The sequence below is a fragment of the Chanodichthys erythropterus genome, chromosome 6, assembly GCF_024489055.1.
Source record: "Chanodichthys erythropterus isolate Z2021 chromosome 6, ASM2448905v1, whole genome shotgun sequence".
NCBI classification, from domain to species: domain Eukaryota; kingdom Metazoa; phylum Chordata; class Actinopteri; order Cypriniformes; family Xenocyprididae; genus Chanodichthys; species Chanodichthys erythropterus.
The window spans coordinates 11,476,425-11,504,266 of NC_090226.1; the positions used below are offsets into that span (position 1 = coordinate 11,476,425).

General features: G+C 35.2%; 1 protein-coding gene across 1 annotated transcript; it reads right to left on the reverse strand.

Moving 5' to 3' along the window:
• Window positions 1–896: 896 nt before the first annotated feature.
• alpl (alkaline phosphatase, biomineralization associated) lies at window positions 897–27,606 on the reverse strand. The gene is made up of 12 exons (XM_067387256.1): window positions 27,528–27,606; window positions 19,442–19,578; window positions 18,640–18,759; window positions 16,747–16,862; window positions 13,185–13,359; window positions 12,194–12,369; window positions 10,662–10,802; window positions 10,155–10,224; window positions 9,940–10,074; window positions 7,062–7,253; window positions 6,839–6,958; window positions 897–2,534 (listed from the first exon to the last, which is right to left on the reverse strand). Exons 2-12 carry the CDS (start codon window positions 19,554–19,556, stop codon window positions 2,269–2,271), a joined length of 1,626 nt encoding a protein of 541 aa, XP_067243357.1. The 5' UTR covers window positions 19,557–19,578; window positions 27,528–27,606; the 3' UTR covers window positions 897–2,268.
• Window positions 27,607–27,842: the final 236 nt, after the last annotated feature.

Genomic DNA, 27,842 nt, shown 5'->3' on the forward strand with positions numbered 1-27,842 from the left:
AGATGGGCAAAAATCTTACACTAAACCATGTCAAATTATCCATGTTATCCCCATGAATGAAAGTTAGAAATGTGGGTCTTTTATAAAGGGAATTTTACATAAAAAGCTGTTTTTGTAAAAATATTAATTTATTTATTTATTTATATAAATTTAAAAGATACGAGAAATCCTCCAAAAACTGCACAAATATGAAGTAAAAACATTAATAAACAGAGTAAAATTACATTTGTTTTTTAAAAAGCAGTTATTTTATAACAAAATTAAATTTTATTGCCTGGGGTCTGTGGAGACCCCGAAGACCCTGAGTGTGACCCTTTTTTTTACACTAACATAAAAACAAGATATCACTCCGATTTTTTTTTTCTTTGTAGATCTAGAAAGTGTTAACAACGGTACAAAGTTTCATGTCATTTGGACAAAGAGAATATTTTTTTTTATTTGAGCAAACGTCGTTTGGGGTCTGTGCAGACCCCAAAGACCCTATAAGGGTTAAACCAGGATTAGGCCTTAGTTCAATTAGGATATTTAAGTAGCTTTTATAAGCGTACACTAGAAAAAAACATAACTTGTGTGCATTTTGAGAAAAAATAATGGCAGGGACATATTTTAAGATATGTCAGTGCAAGTTGCTTTCAGTTAAAACAGCTCAAACATGCATTTTAGTCTAGGACTAGCTTAAGCCTTGTCTGTGAAACTGGGAGTAAGGGTTCAAAATACTATAAGTGGTATGTAAATACATTTTTTTAAATACAGAGATAGTATATTAAAAGCACATTTTAGTTTATATTTCATGGTGTCTCAAAATAGCACAGTTGAGTACACTTAGATGTTCTTATCATTATCTTAAGAAGTACTAAAGAAGAATTTTTAGTATATTAAGTACATAATTAGTGCCCGAAAATAGAGCACTTTAAGTACATTATAGAAATGTACTTTTTTTTTTCACCTGGGACAGTACAAGTTCAGTACGAGTCTTTTATGTTCAACAAGGCTGCGTTTATTTGATACAGTAAAAACTATGGAGCCCCTAAAGGGACAAATTGATGAAAAAAATATGAGATGGGAAGAAAAATTATATGTTAATGTTTTTGCATTCTCTCGCAAAACCCCAATTTAGTTTGTGTTCGCTCGCAAAAATGTTTCTCGAGGGAATGCAAAACTTTTGCGAGAGTACGCAAAAGCATTGAAATATATTTTTTCTTCCATTCCAAATATTTTCCACCACAATGTCCCTTTAAGTGCTCTGTAAAAAATATTTTTGTGAAATATTATTACAATTTAAAAACTTAACTTTAAAATATACTTTTAAATACTTTAAAATGCAATTTATTATTAAGTATCACAGGATCCTTCAGAAATCATTCTAATATGCTGATTTAGTTCCCATTTAGTCGGTCACGTTCGACGTACGTCGGACAGACCGACGAATAGGATTCCATATAATGTGCTGCTTAATTTTTTGTGGAAACTATGATCATTTTTTAGGATTCCTTGATGAATAGAAAGTTCAAAAGCATTTATTTAAAGAGAAATCGTCTCAGGTTACGTATGTAACCACAGTTCCCTGACAACCAGGGAACGAGACTCTGCGTTGATTACACAATGGGGAACGTCCACGTAATCAACGCAGAGTTGAAGTTCCCTTTCAAAAGGGAACATTTGTGTAACATAAATGTTTTGTCACTTTTGATCAATTTAATGCGTCCTTGCTGAATAAACATTGAATTCTTTCCAAAAAGAAAAAAAAAATCTTACTGATCTCATGTGACTTTCAGAGCTAAAACTGTGTAGTGTGAGCTTGTCAAACAACAATTAGTTCAGATCCTCTATTTTGCATTATCTGTTCCAGACAGACTGTCAATCTCCGTGTTGCCTTGCAATACAGAAAGCCTGATTTTTTTTTTTTATGGCGCCCTTCTGAAGTATTTTTGCTGGCCAGATTTTATCACAATTATTCATTATTATGTTTTTTAGAGAACAGCAATATCACACTCACATTTGCACTGCTGTACTGAATCACAGCAGTTCTGGTATTCACAACACCAGCAATCCTACTTGTGTAAAAAAAAACAAAAAAACACACATTTTACATTTTGTTTCCATCATTGCAACAGAATCTCTTCACATCTTCAGCCTCTTCAAAATGCCCACACATTGGTCCTGAAGTTGATAAATGCTTTAAAAACTAATCACATATTACAAAAAAAATCATAATCTCAGTTCCTGATCTAATCACGGTAGGATACGAGATGATCCAAAGAAGAGAGGTCAGCACAGATACCATGTAACTGAAAGAAGGATGGCCAGTGTAGGGGAGATGTGGCTGAGAGAAGAGGAGCCGGAGGTTGTACGGCAGTGGTCTTTGTTTTGGCCGATGCAAGCGGCGTAGGCCATGACATGGGGAATGTAATGCTGCTCCTGGACTCCATGAAGAAGATGAGCCATGGGGCCTTTGGAGAAGATGGCCACGTCTTCACCGCCATGAGTCTCCATGCGCAAGGGAACGGCAGACTGAGCCTGATAATTGTTATGCTCTGGGGGAGAAGAGAGAATAGATGTCATGATACCAAAATCATTTTTATTGTCATTTGTTAATATTTATCTTAATATATATAATATATATATATATATATATATATATATATATAAAATTAAATTTTAATTTGAATCAATAAAACACACTACTTCAGTTAAATATTAATATGAATATTACCAAAATAAATATTGCTTTCAGGTTACATACTATTGTTTTCATTTTATTTTGTTAATATTCATATTAATATTTAACTAATGTGTACATGCTGTTGATTTAATATTAATTGTAATTTAGTTTTAATATAAATTTATTTATTTATAATTATTCACTTTTGAGAAATGCTTTCAGGCTGAATAAAATAAGGAGAAATTAATGAATAATTATAATGTTATATTAAAACTTTAATTAAAATTTAATAAAACACCACTTTAGTGAAATATTAATTCAATATTAATGTAGCCTGAAAGCATTTCTCAATAATTAAGAGAAATAAATTGTGTTATATTAAAACTAAATTACAATTAAAAATAAATTAAAATTTAATAAATCACTAATAAATATGAATATGAATATTTAAAAAAAATCTAATTAAGAAATAAATAAAATAAATATGTTAAATTAAAATTAATATAAAGATACATTTAAATATTAATAATATGAACTAATTAAAATTAAAACAGTAGTATGTAGCCTGGAAGCATTTCTCAATAATTAGAATAAATAAAATAATGATTACAATATATGAGCAATATAAAAACTAACATAAATAATAAATAAAATAATAAATAATTAAATCACAACTTTTTATTCAAATAAACAGTAATAAAGAAAAAAATAACAGCAGTGAGTTTCCTCTTTTTCTTGTCTATATTGGTGTTTGCTTGTCAGTGCTCAGAACTACACATACTATAAAAAAAATGGTACAGTTAAAATTTTAATTACAATTTAATTTATTATTTTGGTATATTGTCTTTGTACTGGTATATTTGACATCCCCAGAAGAATGTCAACAGCAGGGATGACAATACATTTTACTTCATTGTTTTTGCATTGTGTTCTATCAGTGAAAACAGAAATTGAAACAGTCAAACCTATGCTGTGGAATAATAATGAGACAAACAGAGAGAGAGAGTGATGGGGAAGAAAATGAGAGAAGAGAGAGAGAAAGAGACCAAGCCAGAACAATAGCCATAATTCTATGGCTTGTCAAACATATAGAGAAAGAGTAAGAAAGATGGGTGGTGGAAACTGAGCGAGATGCACTTTATCATCATTCAACTACCGCTGAGTTTGACATTCAGGGCGCTTATACACTAGAGTTAACACTGCATCAGAGAACACTGCCGATACACTCCATTCAATAAGGACAGCGGGGTCTTTAACAAGTCTCTCACATTAAAACATATTACATAAAATTAAAATATAATGTAAACTAACACTTAAGGTTGTAAGATTTGTTCATGTTTTTGAAAGAAGTCTCTTGTGTTCATTAAGGCTGCATTTATTTGATCAAAATACAGTAATATTGTGAAATATAATAACAATTTGAAATTAAAGCTGCAAGCAGCAATGAAAGGGCCCTCGCACCCGGGCGCACCGCCACCCGTTGCCCTTAAGAAAACAGTGAACAGTGGGCGACATGCATGTAAGCGAGTAAATACATGAGAATTCAGACATTTTTAAAGTGCCCCACTTCCTTCTGCCAACAGGTGGCATTTTGACTGTAATTATATATTGCCATATACTGTAGACGTCATCATGCCAGAACTGTTATCAAACATGTGAAGTTTGGGGCAGATCGGACATTGTATGCCTGAGTTACAACAACTTTCTGTTTTGTGGCGTTAATCACATACATTAGCACTTAGCCAAGTGTTGCATGATTTACTGTGTTTCTAAGATGTTTGATACTTCGTAGCATATTGAAATGTGTTCCTGGGAGTGAATTACAGTGTAAAGCATGCCATTTCCTGTTGCCAGCAGGTGGCGCTATGACTAAGTGAAAATTGGCATATAGATGTCTTCAGGCCAGGACTCTTATCACACATGTGAAGTTTGGGGTAGTTTGGACATTGTATACCTGAGTTACAACAGCTTCCTGTTTCATAGCGAAACATCGGAATTTGTCAGGCCGCCACGGACACGTCCTTCAGCAAAAACTCAAGATCGTCGCAATTTAACATCACTTAGGCCTTAAGATTAGACTGACCATATATGATGTGGTTCTGGTTAAATCTCAATGAAGAGTTAATCACAGTGTAAAGCATGCCATTTCCTGTTGCCAGCATTTGGCGCTATGACTAAGTGAATATTGGCATGTATATGTCTTCAGGTCAGGACTCTCATAAAACATGTGAAGTTTGGGGCAGATCGGACATTGTATGCCCGAGTTACAACAACTTCCTGTTTCATGGCGAAACATCAAACTTCGTCCGGCCGCCACGGACACGCCCTTCAGCGAAAACTCAAGATCTTCGCAATTTAACACCACAAAGGACTTTAGATTAGACTGACCAAATATGAGTTTGATCTGATTAAAGCTCTAGGAGGAGTTTGTTAGAGTACAACGTCTGGAAATGGCAAAAACTGCAAGTTCATTTAAAAAATGTCATTTAATCCTGTGATGCAAATCTGTATTTTCAGCATCATTACTGCAGTCTTCAGTGTCACATGATCCTTCAGAAATCATTCAAATATGCTGACTGGTGCTCAAGGAACATTTCTTATTACTATCAATGTTGAAAACAGTTGTGCTGCTTCATGTTTTAGTGGATACTATGATACATTTCAGGATTCTTAAATAAAAAAGTTGAAAAGAACAGGTTTTTTTTATGTAAATCTTTGGTAACATTATAAATGTCACAGTTTTGTCACAGTTTTTAATGCATCCTTGATGAATAAAAGTATTAATTTCTCTTTAAAGGTGCCCTTGATTCAAAAATTGAATTTATCTTGGCATAGTTGGATAACAAGAGTTCAGTACATGGAAATGACATACAGTGAGTCTCAAACACCATTGTTTCCTCCTTCTTATATAAATCTCATTTGTTTAAAAGACCTCAGAAGAACAGGCGAATCTCAACATAACACCGACTGTTACGTAACAGTCGGGAGCATTAATATGTACGCCCCCAATATTTGCATATGCCATCCCATGTTCCCATCATTATGAAAGGGTTTACACGTCTGGATGTGCACAGCTGAGACATCAGACTACGTAAGCAAGCAAGATCAACAGCAAAAAATGGCAGATGGAGCAATAATAACTGACATGATTCATGATATCATGATATTTTTAGTGATATTTGTAAATTGTCTTTCTAAATGTTTTGTTAGCATGTTGCTAATGTACTGTTAAATGTGGTTAAAGTTACCATCGTTTCTTACTGTATTCACGGAGACAAGAGCCGTCATTATTTTCATTATTAAACACTTGTAGAGTGTATAATTCATAAACACAACTTCATTCTTTATAAATCTCTCCAACAGTGTAGCATTAGCCGTTAGCCACAGAGCACTATCAAACTCATTCAGAATCAAATGCAAACATCAAAATAAACACTGTTCTTACGCGATTAGACATGCTGCATGACGAACACTTTGTAAAGATCCATTTTGAGGGTTATATTAGCTGTTTGAACTTTTTTTATGTTGTTTAAGGCAAGCGCGAGCTCTTGGGGCGTGGAGCACCAGATTTAAAGGGCCACACACCCTGAATCGGCTCATTTATAATGATGCCCCAAAATAGGCAGTTAAAAAATTAATTTAAAAAAATCTATGGGGTATTTTGAGCTGAAACTTCACAGACACATTCAGGGGACACCTTAGACTTATATTACATCTTTTAAAAAAAAGTTCTAGGGCACCTTTAAATCTTACTGACCCCACACAAGAATTTACATCTGCTTCATCTCTCTATCCAATAAAGACTTTGAAAACTTTGAATAGCCCTGAATGTAAGGTTTTAACCTTTGCTGCAATGAAACAGAAGGAGTGAAGCAGATTCACAAATTCAATATGCTATATTCCTGCTTTATTTCTAAGCAGGCTCTTTCCATGTTCTCAAAATGGACTGTAGCATTCCAGTCCATCAAGTGCACCATCAGAGCTGTGTAACCACCCTTACTGTATGCCCTCCGAAGTATAAGCTTTTTACGTTATGCTTTAGTGGCTACGTAGCATACCACAGAAAAGCAAGAAACAGCCAAACAGGAACAATTAAAAGTAAATCCCAGCATTCCAAGTTTCCCAAAATTAGGCCCCCGGGAAGAACCAGGAAGCAATCAGCCTGTAATTACTTACCGTAGTCCACAGCTGAGACATTTTCTCTAGATCCGTTAACCAACTTGAACCCTGGGCCATTTCCATACAAAATGGATGTGAAGGGCTTCTGGTCAATATCACTCATCATGGGGGCCAAACCTGCGGAAAGGACATTTAAAGTCTGGGCCATAAACCACAAAGAAATCACACCCTACTCTGTAATTAAAGTGCTCCCAACAAGGTTTGAGCCTTCATTACCTACCAAAGATTGAGTTTCCTCGTGGTGTGTAGCCTCCAAAGCTGAAGACATGAGAGTGATCAGCCGTGACGACGGTTAGTGTGTCATAAACACTGGTGAGGAGACCAGCTCGAGTAATGGCCCAATCCATTTCCACTGCCTCGTGTAAGGCCTGCTTCGCTTTGCCCTCATGGTGTCCGTGGTCAATGCGCCCACCTGTCAGAGGACAGCCCGGTCAGAGGTCTCATATGCAGCATGTAGACATTAATTCAGTACACATCTTTCCCTTCAATACCCGAAAGAGTTGTTATAGTGCCAGAACCTGATAGAAACTCAGCTGTTACAGTCCAGCTTTTAAAATTAATTCAGTTCATTTTGATTTAATTTAATTAATAAGTAGTTTAGTTTTACATTTTTGTCACATTGTATTGCTACGAGCAAACTGAGGCAATCATCAAATGAATTTTAATGAATGCTTCAAATTAATTTATTCAACTCAGTCACCATCCATTTCAATACTGCAGTTTATACACACACACATATATATATATTATATATATATATGTTTGTAGTTTAGTTATATAGATTTGAGTAGCTGTGTAGTGTTTTTATTTGTCTTACACACACACACACACCTATATATATAAATTTATTTAATTGCAGTGTATATTATGGTATAATATATAAAATTGTTGTGTATATATAATTAAGTATGTATTATATCATGGGCACCCTGACTGGTCAGCGGCCATGAAGCCCCATACACAACAAACTGTGTATTCTGACACCTTTCTATAAGAACCTGCATTAACTTCATGAACAATTTGAGCTACAGTCGCTCATCTGTTGGATCGGACCACACAGGCCAGCCTTCACTCCCCACATGCATCATTGAGTCTTGGCCGCCCATGACCCTGTCAGCGGTTCACCACTGTTCCTTCCTTGGACCACTTTTGATAGATACTGACCACTGCAGACTGGGAACACCTCACAAGAGCTGCAGTTTTGGAGTTGCTCTGACCCAGTCGTCTAGCCATCACAATTTGGCCCTTGTCAAACTCGCTCAAATCCTTACACTTACCCATTTTTCTTGCTTCTAACACATATACAGGTGCTGGTCATATAATTAGAATATCATCAAAAAGTTCATTTTTTTATAGTAAATTATTTTAAAAAATGAAACTTTCATATATTCTAGATTCCCTACATGTAAAGTAAAACATTTCAAAAGTTTTTTTTTTTAATTTGTTGATTAGAGCGTACAGCTAATGAAAGTCCAAAATCCAGTATCTCAAAATATTAGAATATTTCCTAAGATCAATCAAAAAATGGATTTTCAAAACAGAAAAATTCAAGTTCTTTAAAGTATGTTCATTTGTACACTCAATACTTGGTCGGCAGCACATATTACAACAAATGACTTGCTCTAGCACAAATTACAGCATCAGTGAAGTGTGGCATGGAAGTGATCAGCCTGTGGCACTGCTGAGGCACTATTGAGTCTTCAGATCATCTATATATTGTTGGATCGACTGTTTCTCATCTTTCTCTTGAAAATATCCCATAGATTCAGGGGTCAGGCATGTTGGCTGGTCAATAAAGCACAGTAATATCATGGTCAGCAAACCACTTGGAAGTGGTTTTTGCACTGTGGGCAGGTGCTAAAGTCCTGCTGGAAAAGGAAATCAGCATCTCCATAAAGCTTGTCAGCAGATGGAAGCATAAAGTGCTCCAAAATCTCCTGGAAGATGGCTGCATTGACTTTGCACTTGATAAAACACAATGGACCAACACCAGCAGACGTCACGGCCTCCCAAATCATTACTAACTTCAGAAACTTCACACTAGACTTCAAGCAGCTTGGATTCTGTGCCTCTCCAGTCTTCCTTCAGACTCTGGGACCATGATTTCAACATGAAATGCAAAATTTACTTTTATCTGAAAAGAGGACTTTCGACCACTGTTCACTGTCCAGTTCTTTTTCTCCTTAGCCCAGGTAAGATGCTTCTGACGTTGTTTCTGTTTCAGAAGTGGCTTGGTAGTCCTTTTCCTGAAGATGTCTGAGTGTGGTGGCTCTTGATGCGCTGACTCCAGCTTCATTCTACTCATTGTGAAAGTCTCCCAAGTGTCTGAATCGGCTTTACTTGACAGTATTCTCAAGCTTGTGGTCATCCCAGTTGCTTGTGCACTGTTGCCTACCCAATTTCTTCCTTCTAGTCAACTTTGCATTTAATATGCTTTGATACATCACTCTGTAAACAGCCACCACATTCAGTAATGACCATCTGTGACTTACTCTCTTTGTGGAGGGTGTCAATGATTGTCTCCTTGACCATTGCCATGTCAGCAGTCTTCCCCATTAGTGTGGTTTCAAAGAACAAGAGATACCCGGAATTTATACTGTAGGGATGGTCATTTAATGAAACTCAAATGTAAATATTCTAATATATTGAGATATTGGATTTTGGACTTTCATTAGCTGTACGCTCTAATCAACAAATAAAAAAATAAAAAAACTTTTGAAATGTTTTACTTTACATGTAGGGAATCTAGAATATATGAAAGTTTAATTTTTTTAAATAATTTACAATAAAAAAATGAACTTTTTCACGATATTCTAATTATATGACCAGCACCTGTATACTTTGAGAACAAAATGTTCACTTGCTGCCTAATATATCCCACCCACTAACAGGTGACGTGATGAATAGATAATCAGTGTTATTCACTTCACCTGTCAGTGGTCATAATGTTATGCTTGATCGGTGTATATACTTTGACAAGTAGCTTCCCCAGAGAGATGCCAAATATTTGATACCAGTTTAATTAGATGTTGAAATGACCTTCCAATAGCACATCTGTGTTGTAATGAACAGTGAGGTACACTATTTTTTTTTTTTACCTTCGACCAACAAGTAGAACCCGCGTTCATTTTTTCGGAGGATCTTAATGGCCACTTCTACCATCTCAGTAAGTGAAGGGTCAGTTTCTTTGTTTCTCTCAAGCTCATAGGCCAGGTCTGCCGGCTCAAACAGACCTGCAGTGCAAATAGAACAGAAATTCAGTAAAACATTGTCTCACACAAGGCCACTTAAGCAGAATGTTTATAAAACTCACCCAACAGATAATCCACATTATTTGGATTCAGGGAAAGGAGATCCCTCTTGTTCCAAACATAGTAACCTCTCTGCTTACACAAAGGTTAAGAGAGAAACAACAAATAGGTTGGAGAAATGACCATACCCTCTTATGTTTAGATGCTTTATAGTACATATTAAACTGCTATGATCCAATATCTTGCAACCAAATCTCTGTAATACAGTTTCACAACAAGTACAAATAGTCTTCATTTGTTATTAACTGCACAGCTGTAAAGCCAGCTTTAGTGGTCTCAAGAGCATCAGAGCAGATTCAGGCAAGTCAATAAAGAGGGCATCATCAAAAGAGCACAAATACACTGCCAGAGTCAGGCAAACACAGAGAGAAAATGAAAAAAGAGATTTGTCAGCAGAGGCATAGCGTGGAAGCTTTTTCTTTTTTTTTTTTCTGAACTGAATTGAACATGACATTGTAAATGAAAAGATGGAATGAAGTGCCCTGTTTTTCCCTTGTTTCATCTTTCACCTTATCCTTCATTCTGTCAATCCACTCCTCCACAAGGTTCCTGCCATCTTTGCGTGTACCGTTGTGTTTCTTGTCTCCTGGGTATTCCACATCTGGTGTGTTTTTGGGGTACATATATCTCCGCCCACCCCCCATAATCACCTGCCCATCCAAATCAAGAACAGAAGAGAAACATCACACATTTATTGTACACAGTGCGGTCGAAAAGAAAATCCAATTTAAACTAAAACTAGAAATATTTAAGATTCTGCACTATTTATAGCTATGCTACTAAAATAATTTGTATTTAACTGTTTAAATATTTTCAAATATTTATTATTATTAGTGACAATAATATTAATAATAATAGTTATAATTATTATTAATAATAATATTAAATAATGTTACTAAAATATACAATTTATTTAAAGTTGTTATTATTATTAGTAGTAGTAGTAGTATCATCATTATCAATAATAATAATACATTTTTAAATAAAATATTTAAAATATGTATATAATAACACAAATAATTTTATCATATTATTATTATATTAATAACAATAATAATTTATAGTTAATTAATATGTTAAATATTTTTATTGTACATATTTATTATTATTATTATTATAAAAAATGTATACAAATAATTTGTAAATAATATTTTACATTATTTAATTTAATTAATTAATTGGTTAAATATGTATTGTTATTATAATTACTAACAACAATTATAAATACTATAAATAATATATTATTAGTGACAATAATATTAATAATAATAGTTATAATTATAATTATTATTAATAATACTATTAAAATGTTTTACTAATATATAAATATATATAACTATTAATAATAATAATAATAATAATATATGAACAATAATATGTTAATAAAATATGCCATATATTTAAATTTGCTATTATTAGTTATCATTATTATCAATAGTAATAATAATAATAATAATAATAATACATATATAATAAAATATTTAAAATATGTATAAAATAACAAATCATTTTATCATATTATTATTATATTAATAACAATAATAATTCATAGTTAATATTTTAAATATTTTTATTGTACATATTTATTATTGTTGTTATTATTATTAAGTTATAAAAATACTTTTTACATAATATTTTAAATAAAATATTTAAAATATGTATATAATAACAAATACATTTATCATATTATTATTATATACATAAAAATAATAGTTCATAGTTAATACTTTACATATTTTTATTGTACATATTTATTATTATTATTACGGTATAAAAATAATTTGTAAATAATATTTTGCATTATTTATTATTTATTTGTTTTAATTATTTGGTTAAATATTCATTGTTATTATAATTACTAATAACAATTATAAATACATTATTTAACTAAAAATGCAAAACAGAAGCATTTTAACTAATGATCTGTATCCTAATATATCAACATATACCATGGTGGTATAAAACTAGGCAAAGAAACAAAATATTAACAGAAGCAGATATTGAATTTATAAAACTGGGGGGAAATCATGAGAAAACTCACATTAATGTCAGGGATATTTTCAAAGAGTTGTCTGGCAATGTCTTTGCATCCACTCTGCAGTGCTTCAGCTGGCATTTCCCCATCTGAATACCAGTCCCGATCAACACAGTGGGCATATGCGGCACTCGGAGTGGCATGGTTTACTCGTGTTGTTGTGACAATTCCCACTGATTTGCCTGGGGAAAAATACAGGTAGTTGCAACTAACTGTTAATTGTTTCTGTAGGGACATGTCCTTTTTTACCACTATATCTATTTTCTTGTTGATTACATATTTTTTTCCCTCGACTATCTAGTGATTAAATAACTTCTATTTAATCAGCAGCTGACTTATAGAAAACAAACTGAAGTATGCACTGCATCAGCTTTGCAATTTTGTACTGGTCAAGGAAACAGTTTGAATTTAAGTCTTGTTGTCTGGCTAAGGTCAAGCAGTTGTATGGTACACTATTTTAATGCATTCTCTGAATGAAGCACCCAAGTGAGAAAGCATTTCCGCTATACTCAGATCAGGTCAGGTTATCAGTTTGACAGTGATTAGAATGTCTGCCTTTTAAAGCTCTCAGCTGGATTTTATAATGTTTATTCTGGTCATGTCGTGCAAATTCCACTCGGCTACATTCACCTCTACCTTCAGCGGAGGACTTCCGTCTTATAAAACGCTTCATTTGTTTTTATTTTCAACATGAGAATAAAATATGAGAAAGCCGCCTGCGTGCTGTGCTCATCAGTCAAACTGTCACTCTTTTCATTTATTCCTTTACTTCAGATAAGGACGTGTTTTTCCGCTTTCCACTATCCTTTATCTGCTCAACTTGTTTTATGTGCCAGTGTCACCTTTGTTTCTCTCATGCAAAAATAAGTTAATGGATTGCTAGCAAAAACAAATTAGCCCAAAAACAAATATCCCATCTATATTCTAATTACAACAGAAGTCGGGACAGAGAAGCAAATTTAGCTGCTGTATTGGAGGATTCAACAGAGGATCTTACCTGCGTCTTTGGCCCATTTAAGAATGGAGGTGACCTCGTTCCCTTGAGTGGTGTTGCACTGAGATCTCACAGCTGCTGCACTCACTCCAACCGTACCCTCGTTGGCTTTGACCCCACACAGATATGCCGTGGCAGTGCCCGCACTGTCTGGTACCTGAGCATTGGTGTTATATGTCTGGGGGATGGGGGGGGGGTACATGCACAATTTTAATAGCTGAAGGGATTATTTGAACAGAACACTTAGGGCCCTATCATACACCTGGTGCAATGCGACGCCAGGTGCTAACGCAGTTATCATTTTCACGTCCAGCGCCACGTTGTTTAAATAGCAAATGCACTCATGCCTGTTTGTGCGCCCATGGGCGTGCTGGTTTGAAAAAGTAGTGCATTGTTGGCGTGTTGCTATTTTGAGGCAACTGAAAACGACTGCGCCATTGATCAACAAATACCTGGTCTAAAGTCAATGGCGCAGTATTTCTTTTTTTGTTATTTAAAGGCCGCATTAGTAATATGCGCTTATAGGCAGGTGCACAACATGCGTACACTCTGCTTGTTACACACACAGTGACAAGCAAACATTTTTAAAAATTTAAAAAATAAAAGGATTCCTCTCTGGAGAAGTGTTCAGTCTTTCCGCTTGCAAATTCCACCATGTAAGAGGTAAAAAATGATATAAATACTGTTCGGTTTCTCACACAAACCGATCGTTTCATGTCTTAAAGGAACACTCCACTTTTTTTTAAAATAGGCTCATTTTCCAACTCCCCTAGAGTTAAACAGTTGAGTTTTACCGTTTTCGAATCCATTCAGCCGATCTCCGGTTCTGGCGGTACCACTTTTAGCATAGCTTAGCATAGTTCATTGAATCTGATTAGACCGTTAGCATCGCGCTTAAAAATGACCAAAGAGTTTTGATATTTTTCCTATTTAAAACTTGACTCTTCTGTAGTTAAATCTTGCACTAAGACCGACAGAAAATAAAAAGTTGCGATTTTCTAGGCTGATATGGCTAGGAACTATACTCTCATTCAGGCGTAATAATCAAGGAACTTTGCTGCCGTTCCATGGCTGCAGCAGTGCAATGATATTACGCAGCGTCTCTCACATACGTCTCCATGGTTGCAAGGCACGTTCCCTGTGCAAGCAGGGGCTCACGGGCGCTGCGTAATATCATTGCGAACGGCAGCAAAGTTCCTTGATTATTACGCCTGAATGAGAGTATAGTTCCTAGCCATATCAGCCTAGAAAATCGCAACTTTTTATTTTCCGTCGGCCTTAGTACACGATTTAACTACAGAAGAGTCAAGTTTTAAATAGGAAAAATATCAAAACTCTTTGGTCATTTTTAAGCGCGATGCTAACGGTCTAATCAGATTCAATGAACTATGCTAAGCTATGCTAAAAGTGGTACCGCCAGAACCGGAGATCGGCTGAATGGATTCGAAAACGGTAAAACTCAACTGTTTAACTCTAGGGGAGTTGGAAAATGAGCCTATTTTAAAAAAAAGTGGAGTGTTCCTTTAAGACATGAAACGATCGGTTTGTGTGAGAAACCGAACAGTATTTATATCATTTTTTACCTCTAATACATTACTATGTCCAACTTCGTTCAGCTTCCGGCTAGTGAGGTCAAAAACGTGTTCTGATGACGGAAGTGATGTCTCGCCCATATACTTCAATGAGCGCAAGACATCACTTCCGTTGTCAAAGCGCGATCGGACCTCACCAACCGGAAGCTGAACGGAGTTGGACATAGTGGTGTATTAAAGGTTAAAAATGATAACAAAATTCGGGAGGAGCAAGTTCAGATAATTAACCTAATTAGCACAGGTGGAGAGCATTCAGTTTATCAACTCAACCAATGTCAAAGGTATAAATTCAGCAGACTAACTTCTGTTCATCTGAGAGTTTATCAGCATCCCTCCTCCACTCCATCTCCTCACTTATAGTTCTATCTACTTTTACCACACCGGGGGAGTACTCTGGGTTTGGGCCAAAATTCCGAGCTCGGAGCCTAACTACTTCGGACACGCCCTACATGCGCCTTGCGCTTTAGACCATGCACTTAGATCGTTAAAATAGGGCCCAATGTGTAGTTCTATAATTGTTTATTCTGCATTATTAAGCATTTAGCATGATTATAAACATCCACAATGATGATTTTTATGAATCCAATAGTCCAGGACCATTTGAATCCTTTTTTAATTTAATAAAAAAAAAACAAAATCATAAAAATTGTATGTGGCAAGCAGTGCGAGGCCAAGAGCCGTGGGAATGGAACGCTATTAAGTCCTTGAGTTTCTCACAGAGAAGCTCTGGGAGGATAAAAGTAGGAATGACAACAGTGAAGGACGACAGGGGGCCAGGCCTGGACTTTACGTTGTGTTTTGTTTATGTTTGTTTATTGTTGGTTAATAAAGTTACTTTGAACGTTCGCCTGTTCCTGTCTCTTTCTTCCCTGAACATTAAACCTTGCTACATTGTATTATCAGCATAACAATTTAGCCTTGTAAATACCGACATATAATACTTAGAATCTAATTGTTTTTTTTAATGGAATAGTTTACTGAACCTTTACTGTCGCGTCTGGTGTAGACACGGTGTTAGACAAAATGTTAGACATATATAATATGTGGGGGGCAGTGTTGCCAATTTAGCTAATTCTTCACTACATTTAGTGACTTCCCTGCCCTTTTTGAGACTTTTTTCAAAAGTTTAGGGACAAATTTAGCAACTTCTTGGACAAACCTTATTTACATTTTTATTTTGCCACACTGATTTATATTCATATAGATCAATGAATTTGCCATTATGATTTCATCTAGTGACATTTAGCTACCAGTTTTAGCTACTTTCAATTGAAAGAGGTTGACAACACTGGTGGGCGGCAATGCACTATAATATAGATAATTGAGAGATGTACAAATAAACATTCCTCAAAAGCCTGACCTATATTTGATACTCACATAGTATCATGATTTTTCTAAAAAAATATATGTATTGATAATCAAGTAAACCTAAATTGCTTCAGTCCAGTAAATTTTCATCTTGAATTATTACTAACAATATAAAAGTTATTTTTCCTCTCTAAATCAGTAAAGATTTCACAGCAAAAAGACATGTGAACCATGAACTGAAGGGAATTATACTAACTTTTACTTGGCAAAAAAAGTATAGAATATCAATCAATGACAGAAGGCATGTAGTAGACTGTGTATGTACAACAGGTTATTCACCTCATGCTGATAATTTAGAGGCCTTATAAATATAAAGTATGATACAGAAGGCTTTATAGGGTTATGTGAAAAATGTAAATGAAGCCAAAAAGAAAAACAGCTGAATCTAAGAGATAATAAGTGACCATATTTCACCACCCTCACTTTTAATAATGGCTTACATCTGTGAAATAATTAACTATGTAAAAATCATCGTCCCTGAACTGTGGCTGATAGAGAAATCAATGTATGATTTGAATCTGTTCTCTGTGGCCCGGGGTGAGCGACTGCATGGATTATGAACACAAAGGAATGGCATGATGGGATTACAACACAAGGGATGTTACCTTAGAGAGGGCAACATAGGGGAATTTGTCCATCTCCAGTTGTGTTTCCTCACCGCTCTTTCCACTCATTTGACCCTTTAGAATCCGTGCTGCTGTGACCGTAGATACACCCATACCTACCAACAACAAAGGTTGCCATAATTAACCACTATCTTTATGATATGCTTTCCTTCAAGCACCATCTATCATGAATAACATGGTCTGCCTGTACCTGAGAAAGGTGCTTGAGAAAGCCCTTATATTATGTCGATGAACAAGCCATTCTCAAATTAAATCTTGATTTTTATTCAGAATAGTGAGATGAAATGATTACCCGCTATATTTAAAAACACAAGCAAAATTATAGTGCACTTAAAAGTCTTAAGCTTGCAGAACTGTACAAAAGTGCATACTCAGAAGAATATGTTCAAAAAGTACAATCACATTGAAAAGAGTTCACAGAGTCTGGTTTCAAACCTTCAAAGCCTGAAATGAAATCCTGAAATATTACACAAAAAATGTGTTAATGCATGAAATGAGGGTTTTGGCTTTAGTTGCAACTATGAATTTAAAAAGTATTCTGAAATATAAAAAATGAGCAATTCAATTTGAATACTCTAAATGTTTACGCAAATACATATTGATTTACCTTGTCATCTTATGAAAAATATATTCCAATCTTCAATAAAACGTTAGCATTCTATAACCTCATAGGGCTGAGAAATCGATTTCCAAATAAAACACTATCTTCATTTGAATGATATTGACTCTTAAAACCCCAAGATCAATCTTGCCAGAAATTTCAAAGTCAACTGGTATATTTTATCTGTGTTTGCAGTCCCAATTGAATGTGAGAAGATGAAAACACTGTGTACTGCAAAATAATGGCAAGAAACTTTTTTTTATTGAGTTGTCCTTGCGGGCACATAACAACGCTACCAGTGTAGACCAGTTCATGAACAAGTGGATCTTTTAATCTGTTCTTTTTCAGTGAATGAAATACACACAGTGTGGTACAATTCCCAAACAAGTAACTCTTTTAAACTGGTTCTTTCTCATGAGCCAGTCCTTTGATTGTATCATATATAGAACTACAAACCCTATGAACATTCAGAAGTCTTTTCTGAACTTGGTTGTCTGACCTCCAAGAAACGCATTGTAATCTTAATAATCTTAATGCACGAAACAATAGGTCAACTGATCCAAATCTTATTGCCTCTCATTTCAGCATTGGCTTCTAGAAAATCCTGTTTGTGAAATCATCCTTTTGAATCTGGCATGTGTTTTTGTTGTTTGTGGACAGTGAGCACTGAAATAAATCTACATGACAGTGGTTGAACTGAGGCTTCATAAGATTTTTTAGGTTTTGGTAAACTGGTGTTTTATACCGGAATTGCTGGTATAGAGGTGTGGTGTGCAATAAACCAAATTCTTTCTATACAATTGGATGATTTCTATTGTAGCTGAGGTAATCTTGATTTTTCTGCCAGAATAATCAAACTAGCTCCTTCCTTCCTTGCTTTTGTTGTCCAAGCTCACTTTGATACCCACTGTGCCTTCAAATTTGGCCAGAAGAAACCTGAAGTTCCAACGTTCAACCTGTTGTTGACTGTGGTTAATTTGCTTATTTCTTTTTAACTTGGTATCCATCACTGCCTATGTTAATGCTTAATTTCGAAACAGGGTCATACACTGTAAGGGTGCTTTTAAAAATATTTAACTCTTTTTATTAGACCTGGTATTGCACAAACAGTTTTCAAAGCTTGGTTGAAAGAAACAAAAACAAAAGAAAAAAGAATTGATATTGTTTGAATGAACAGAAATTACAATTAATGTCAACTTACTGTCCATATTATAACAAGACAAATACCTCATGGTAAAAAAACACAGGGATTCATGGATGACATGACTTACCATCACCAAGAAAAAGGATGACGTTCTTGGCAACGTTCTTGTTGAGCTCTTGGAGGGTCAAAGCATTTTTTAGTGAGCTTTGAGCCCAGCCCTTCCAGAAATTAGGGTCCTTCTCTTGTTCTATAAGCCATAAGAAAACATGTTTACATGTTTGGCCACAAATTATAGCACACAACCAAGAAAGATGCTCCTGCAAAACAAGATAATGACAATGACCTTAGATGAAAGTTTGAGTACTATCTCTCTCTAAACTAAACTGAGTTGAATTTAACGAATGCTGGATAAGAACAACAACTGAATTTCTATTTTATGCATATCTTCTTCTATCCGCATAAGCTTCTTAAACCCACAATCACATAAATGAACATATCTGGGGCCATCTGACCCAAGGGTCCAATCTTCTTATGGAAGCTAACGTACATGTGAAATGAGTTTTATTCTATATCCATATTTGGAGCAAGGTCGAAAAGAAGACTACTAGACCTTCAGTAGCCTGAGATGGTGTTTGACCGTTTATGAATCACTCATCTGACACTATTTGACTCTCTAGCAAACTATAAAGCAAGAGTCCTCATTTCCTGCAGAGTTTCATTATGTTTATAATTATCCTGAAGTCTTCCAGAAGCTCTTGTCTAGCAGGTGTATTTGTTTTGGGTTGGAGGTACACTTTCCTGGAAGCTAGATCTCCAGGAACAGGATTAGTCTCATTTTTAAAGAGACAAAATGCTTATCATTGCAGAGAAAAAGTATGTCATTGTCCTATCTAATAAAGGCCAACAAGCAAAAAAGTATCTTAACTGACCTGGAAACTCAGGCTTTGCCAATCCTTCTGAAACCAGACAACCAAGTATAAGGAGTACAGAGACCTTCATTTTGTTATCTGTCAGCTGCCGTTTGCAGAATAACTCAAGTTCCATGGATGCCAGATGACTTGAAGATCTGCAGTGAAAAAAGATGTCAATGTTAAAATATTTCTTCTAAGTAAGCCATTCATATGCTGATTTGAACTCTGTGTCAATGTGGCACTTGTACTGTATATATTTGTTTGAGCGGTCAACACAATAATATTGGCTCAACCAATGGTGTGAGTTTGGGGCAGGTCTACCTTTCTCCAGCTATTATAGACCTCCTTGATTTGAAAACAATCATTATTGTTGCTGTTACGTTTGGTGCCACTTCAGAAATGACACACTTCATCTTTAAGCACAGAAAACAACTATTTACTATCCCAAGGCTTGTTTTTTCAATCATAATCTTATATTTATGTGCCAAAACAATTGAAATATGAGGACAGACTGTTTCAGCTGGGGATGTGTCACAAAAACTGATACAAACAATCATTTAGTGGCATATTTGAACATTAATTTGAGTAGCTACTTAAAGGTTCTCACCTAAAACATAATATGGCTGCATTAGTATTAAACCTCTCTGTCTTCTTCTCTTTAGTCAAGGTCACTTTAATGGGATTGAGTGCCACTGCACACGGTGCTTTAATAGGCATGACAAAGCTGATTAACTGGACACCTCTGTTCCAAGGCACAGGACCACAAGATTTCTATTACGAACACACAATTCCTCAGCTTACTTCTCATCCTTTTAAATGGGGTCTTTAATCATTGCGCAGAAACCATCAATCAGCATCAAAGCCATCCGCTCAATCAACCTATACTGGAGCTTTGACCACTTTGCGTTTACATTTGTAAAACTGGAAAAAAAAGTATTGTGCTAGTCATGTAAAGCATTGAAATGCACAGCTATAGGGTTCTTAGTTTATATAACTGTTTTGGTGACAAGTTTTTTACTACTATGTAAAAAAAAAAGAAAAAGAAATTGGGTTACACTTTATTTTAACATGTCTTTATTACATTTTAATTGTACATTTAAGTACTGAGAAATATTAAATAACTACATGTATTCATTATAGGGTTAGGATTAGAGCTTGTTTTAGTTTAGTGTTAGTTGCATGTAATTATGCATAATTTATAGTTATTGCTATTGTACCTACATGTGACATTTGTAACAATGACACTGTAATATAAAGTGTTCCTGAAAATTGTTAGGTATACAATGTACTTATAGTTTTCAGGTTGTATTGCAAAACACTTTTGCTTCTATTAGGGTGGGATACGAGTAAGGTTAATGACAGGTTTCGTGGTATGGTTAGGTTTAAGGGTGGGCTAAGGTGTAAGGTGAGGGGTCAAAAATGTAATTAGAAATGAAATTCCAGAAACTAATTACAGCTGTAACTTCATGCATGTATTTTTTTGTTTAAATGTAGTACAATGTAAAACATGTATGTAAACAACAATTGCACTCTATTAAATGATTCATTTTAAATGTCAGTATGTAGTGGCTAAAGACATTTAATATATAGTGGACCATATACATCTATATTGGAGTGTCTGTTTACACTAAGTGCAAATATATTTTCTTAGCGATAGATGCTATTTAATGAAAATAGCAATATATTCTATTTACACCATGCAAAAGTATCAGTTCTTTGCAATAAGAGTAAATAGTAATTAGATGCTATCTATACTTTATATTGGCAGATACTATTTGCACCTCAGTTTTTATTGAAAATAAATGCGAGCTTGGCAAAAGGTGGATTCGAACCCTTGCGAGACTTACTCTCTACTGCTGCACCACTGAAGACATTGCATTCTATGCATCTTTCTTAAAGGTGCCAAAAACTCATTTGTTTAAATGACCTCGAAGAACAGGCGAATCTCAACATAACACTGACTGTTACGTAACAGTTGGGATCATTAATATGTACGCCCCCAATATTTACAATACAAAGGCAGCCAGTATTAACGTCTGGATGTGCACAGCTGAATCATCAGACTAGGTAAGCAAGCAAGAACAATAGCAAAAAATGGCAGATGGAGTGATAATAACTGACATGATTCATGATAACATGATATTTTTAGTGATATTTGTAAATTGTCTTTCTAAATGTTTCGTTAGCATGTTGCTAATGTACTGTTAAATGTGGTTAAAGTTACCATCATTTATTACTGTATTCACGGAGACAAGAGCCGTCGCTATTTTCATTATTAAACACTTGCAGTCTGAATAATGTATAAACACAACTTCATTCTTTATAAATCTCTCCAACAGTGTAGCATTAGCCGTTAGCCACAGAGCACTATCAAACTCATTCAGAATCAAATGTAAACATCCAAATAAATACTATACTTATGCGATTAGACATGCTGCATGACGAGCACTTTGTAAAGATCCATTTTGAGGGTTATATTAAACTTTTTTAATACAATAATAGAGTCGAGAGCTCGGGAAGGGGCAGAGAGCGCAAGCATTTAAAGGGGCAGCAGCCCTGAATTGGCTCATTTCTAATTATGGCTCAAAATAGGCAGTTAAAAAAATTAATAAAAAAAAAAATCTAGGGGGTATTTTGAGCTGAAACTTCACAGACACATTCAGGGGACACCTTAGACTTATATTACATCTTGTAAAAAAATGTTCGATGGCACCTTTAAAACTTGAGTAGCCCAACCAGACATTGGTGGGTGGAGCTAGTGTAAATAGCGTTTGCCAAAAAGGGACGCTGTTTACACTTAGTGCAAATAGCTGCTGCCTATATATATATATATATATATATATATATATATATATATATATATATATATTATACACATTTTGTCTCCAATGAGCACAAAAGAGCCCACGTCACACACCTCTGTTTTAGGGATGTGCACAAATAGTCGAATATTCGTTCTGTAATTAATATTCGAAAAATAAAAATACTATTAGAATTTTATTATGTTGCTTTGCTGGTCGTAAATGCAGTGAATCCATAATAAATCCTAAGCACTAAAACTCGCAGTTATAACTAAATGCACCAGGTGGCGCTGTGGAGCGTGTTTAACAAGTTTATTTTATTTTATCATCACATAATGTTGTCGTCTGCCTCGCAAAGTTTGGAATTACTTCGATGAAAATGATCCTACAAAATGGAATTACTTTTGATCAATAATGAAACCGAGTTATCATAATATCAACACCATAATGAGAAAGCGCATGAAATCTAAACACCCGTCGAGTGAGGAAAGACAGCTGTCCATCACTGCATTCACGACAGGTAAGCGCAGCTTTAAGTTATCACCTAGTGAGCCAAGATGATAACTTATCTGATAGCAAAATTATTTTGAGACATATGTTTCCTTTAGGTTTCGTGGAGGGAGACATATTTACGAACAGAAAACAAAGTGCTACTGTTAGAAACTTAGCTTAGCACACAGTTATATAGGCTATTATTATATTTGTGTCTCTGCAACGTCTGTCAGCACGGCTCGTTTTCTCACCCGAGCATGTTGATATTATTGTATTTCTCAACATGAACATGTGAAACAATATAAACACGATAGCCATATACTGACTGGAGTGTATTATGTACGTTTTGTACAATAACTGGCACTGTCTGCTTTATTAGTGTTTTTCCCGCTTGCGCTGCTTGAGATTAAATGCTTTTGTTCTTTATATTTTCTGTTTACACGTTTGTTTAATGCTTTGAACTAAAAGAAAACCTTAAGATATAATGTAAGCTTGTTGTGTATATTGCCTAATTGTAAGTTCAGAAATGGTTACAAAATATTGATGAATATAAAACAATAACGTCTTTGTCGTTTAACCTCATTTAAATAAACGAATATTCGAATATTCGTTTTTTACTAGCCCAAATATTCGAATACAATATTTTGGAAAAATGCCCATCCCTACTCTGTTTATCTTTCTGCACTGGTTTGCATCAAGTTCCTGACATTGCTGCTTGCCAGAACAGCCACAGGCTCTGCACCCTCCAACCTCCACTCTCTCTTGAGTCTACATCCCCTCCAGTAATCGGTGAGTGATAGGCGGCTCGTGCCACCATCACAGAGAGGCAAAAATCACTCTGATGACATTTTCATCCATGGTCCCTTGCTGGTGGAATGATCTACCTAACCTCATCTGGACAGCCGAATCCCTCACAATTTTCAAGAAACAGCTGAAAACTCACCTCTTTCACAAGCACTTAACTGCATGCTGTTAAAAGAAATTCTATGCTTTTACTATTACTTTGTCTATGCTCTTATTATTCTTTATTCCCTTCATGTTGAAGCTTGTACTGTTTTGTACAATGACTGAAACTTTGTACTGCTATTACTGGCACCTCCTGTGTTTATTGCCAATTCATGCTTGTTGTATTTCTCAACTGTAAGACGCTTTGGATAAAAGCATCTGCTAAATGAATAAATGTAATTTTTTAATAATTTAATATATTATAAATCTATTATAAATAATAGGAATAAAATTAAATAAAGAGATTAAAAAACAATATGTGCAAGGATTTCTTTCTTTCTTGATAATTAAAGGGATAGTTCACCCAAAAATGAAAATTTGATGTTTATCTGCTTACCCCCAGTGCATCCAAGATGTAGGTGACTTTTTTTCTTCAGTCGAACGCAAATTATGATTTTTAACTGCAACCGCTGCTGTCTGTCAGTCAAATAATAGCAGTGGATGGGAACTTCAACTATAACAGTAAATAAAACTTGCTTAGACAAATCAAAATTAAAACCTGCGTGACGACACATTAATGTCCTAAGAGACGAAGCGATCGGTTTGTGCAAGAAACCGAACATTATTTATATAATTATTAACCTCTAATACACCACTATGTCCAACTTCGTTCAGCTTCCTGTTAGTGAGGTCAAAAAACGCGTTCTGTTGACAGAAGTGATGTCTCGCCCATATACTTCAATGAGCGCGAGACATCACTTCCGTTGTCAGAGCGCGATCCGACCTCACTAGCCGGAAGCTGAACGAAGTTGGACATAGTGGTGTATTAGAGGTAAAAAATTATATAAATACTGTTCAGTTTCTCACACAAACCGATCGTTTCGTGTCTTAGGACATCAATGTGTCGTCACGAGCCGCAGGGTTTCATTTGGATTTGTCTATGGAAGTTTTTTCGACTCTTATTGTTCAAGTTCCCAATCACTGCTATTATTTGACTGACAGACAGCAGAGGTTGCAGTTAAAAATCATAATTTGCGTTCGACTGAAGAAAAAAAGTCATCTACATCTTGGATGCCCTGGGGGTAAGCAGATAAACATCAAATTTTCATTTTTTTAGGTGAACTATCCCTTTAAGGAATGTGGTATTTAACTGGTTTTAAATCTCCCAAATATTTGTCCAATCTTAAAATCAAGAGGAAACCAACAACCAACCACTAATGCAAGTAATTTACAGCATTTGTTTCCTGTGTTGTAATCGACAAACCATCAATAGCAAGTCGACCTAAACCAGTGAGCATCTAAGCACACTATTTCTGTTACAGAGAGACTTTTACCATGACTTGAGGCTCATTCACAAGCTCTGTCAAAAACTCAGTGGGGCTCCAACTGGCAGTACTCTTGGAGCTAGTCTGCAGGTGAAGAAACACAGCAGTGCCAAAACAAAAAGGAACAGCAAACCGGAGAACAAAGTTGTCAGCAAAACAGAAACTCCTTCACGATTCATGGCATATGAATGTAGAGTTGTCCTTTTCTTGGAAGAAAACACATCCAAACCAGAAACAGATAACCACCTATCCTTTCGACACACTGGCTCGAACTACAACCTGCGAATTAGATCTGTGTTCAGGAGGATGAGGATTAGTGTTATTACTGATGGAGACAATCTTCTTTCACGCCTTCATCTTATGAAAAGAGATTCAAGTTATTTTAAAAAAAGGAACATCATTGAATAAAGCATTCAGTCTTATCAAGATCAATGCCTTCTGTAGGACATGCAATTTCATGTCTACTCTAGAGTGGCATCCTATGTTCCCATGACAAATCAGTTTTGTTGTTTTGTCAGAACCTGTTATGTTGTTTTAATGCAGGTACACCCCTGAAGGGATAGCCACAACTCCATCGCTCTAATAAACTGGAACATTAGGTCACATCATATAACAGGATTTACATTTAACTCCTATTAACATCCTAGAAGCCATTCTATCACAGAATCTTTATTAGGCTGTACATATTAGGTAAACATGATACTCTAATACAAAACAAAACTGAATCTAATTAATCTAATTATGCTGATGAGTCTCTCTGAACAACAAACCCTTTTAACGAAGAGCAGAAATTTTAAACAACGTGTTTTCGAGTTCATATAAACTGAAGCTGCACTGGGCTTTGTTACATCTACAACTACATTAGTATCATTGAATACAAATCAGTTGGGCACATGATCAATAAAAAGCTCACAAACACATATTATGTCTGGGAAGCACTTAGGAAGTTGTAAAACAAAACCTTTTATGCCTGTCCTTGCTTTGCGTTTTCTCTTGCTGTTTCTATTTTTCTTCGAATTCTGTTAGATGCCCTGATTTAGACAAGATAGCACAAGAAAGTGTCGCAACTTTAGTAGCCTTCAATCAGAAATATGAGAAAGCAAAAAAAAAAACAAAGAGTGAGGAAACTGGCTGGAATTCATAGTCGGACAGAACTGTCTCAACAGTCTGATCCCTCATCCAAACATGCTAATGGAATTTTGATCATAATTTGGAACCGATCATAATGAGATCAAACAGGAATACTTGTTGGAATCCTTGAAAAATCCAAAATAAGATCCTACTTGATGAACTAAAATTTTTTTTTTTTTTCAGGGTCTTCATTATCCAGTTGGGATTGGTTTTTAAATTACAATAGAAATTACATTTGTTCAGATCAGCCAGGAAAAAAATGCAATGTTTTAGTAGGGTAAAACTGTACAGAAAAGTGAGATTGTGTCCAAAATTAAATAAATGAACACATTAATAATAATGAACCATTTCCAATCCAATATACATAGTTTAAGTGAAATATACTTGGTGTAGGTGGAAAATTAACATTAATATTCAAAGGCATATGCATCTTTCCCTGTAAACTCTTACAGTAGGTTTTATGTTTTTTTCTCTAGACTGACCAACTTAGATTACTACTTTTTTCATCAACAGATTAAAATGAAATTCATATAGACAATTACTTAACTACACCCCCTCTTCTGCCCACCAAATCAAAGTCAATGTAATGTAACCAGCAGCCATTATGCTGTCATGTGACAAGGACACCATAAAACAGAGAGACCTTCAAGGTCATTAAAGATTTTTTTTTTTTTTTTTTTTTTAATATCACACATTTTCACCTTTTTTCTTCTTCTTTTTTTTAAATGCACGTTTTCATGCCAGAAGCCTAAAAACATTGTTTAGGGCAAATATTTTTACCTTAAAAGGAAACTATTTTTGTGCAAGAAAAGTATTTTAGTAGCTACTCGATTGATGTATGCATCCAACATGAATGAGTACATTTCTTCTCTTTTACATATCTCTGACATATTTATTTGTCATTAACCCATATATTTTGGCTTACTTTGTCAGTAGGCTATATATGCATAAAATCCATGTCTTTGCAGTTAAAAATGTTTTCCCTGGATTCCTGCCACTCTACAATGTCCCAGTGTCTCGTGTGCAGTGATGCACAGAAAAGCGCTTCTCTTTTCAATTACATCCTCTCATCTTTTCAGATCATATACAATGTCTGTTTGCAGCCATTGGCTGCCAAAACGCGATTACCGCTTCACAGAACAGGAAAGCCATCAACATTCTCCACATCACTGAAGCGAGTCATTGTGATCCCCGAATTGCTTAATTGCAGTAAAGTTGGAAGAGCGACTCACCGTTATACAAACCAGACCGTTCATAACACAACCTGAGCAACTTGTTGGATTGTATTGAATGAATAACAGCACAACTCTCCAACTCTTCCCAGCGTTGCCATTAGAACTCCAGTCACATGAGGCGGGAATGAACAGAGTCATTCAGCAGATAACCAGCGCTAAAAGTGATCCTACTCACCTCTGTGCCGTATGTATCCGTGCACCTCTGCGATTCCAGCAACACAGGACTCACATTCACGTACTGTTCTCTAGTCGAGCTTTTATAACGCTACACAAAGCGCCAGCCCAGGAGAGAGAGAGAGATAGAGAGAGAGACCCCCGGTTCGAGTCCACTATTAATAATAGCGCTATCTGAAGCGCGAGCTCCTCCTGTTGATAGGAGCCGTTTGAGCTGAAGAAGAACATCATGTAAGACATTAGATTTACAGTTTTATTTTACCTCGTATCTATCTTATATTTCCCCCTTCTTTCCTGCATGTCTTTATTTGATTCA

Bases quoted from the DNA above. Each gene is read 5' to 3' on its own strand.
- alpl (XM_067387256.1), bottom strand. From the start codon at position 19,556: ATGGAACTTGAGTTATTCTGCAAACGGCAGCTGACAGATAACAAAATG. The intron at 18,760-19,441 runs GTCAGTTAAGAT...TATGGCTTATAG, and splicing joins GGCAAAGCCTGAGTTTCCAG to AACAAGAGAAGGACCCTAAT. The intron at 6,959-7,061 runs GTAGGTAATGAA...TCCTTTCCGCAG, and splicing joins ACGAGGAAACTCAATCTTTG to GTTTGGCCCCCATGATGAGT.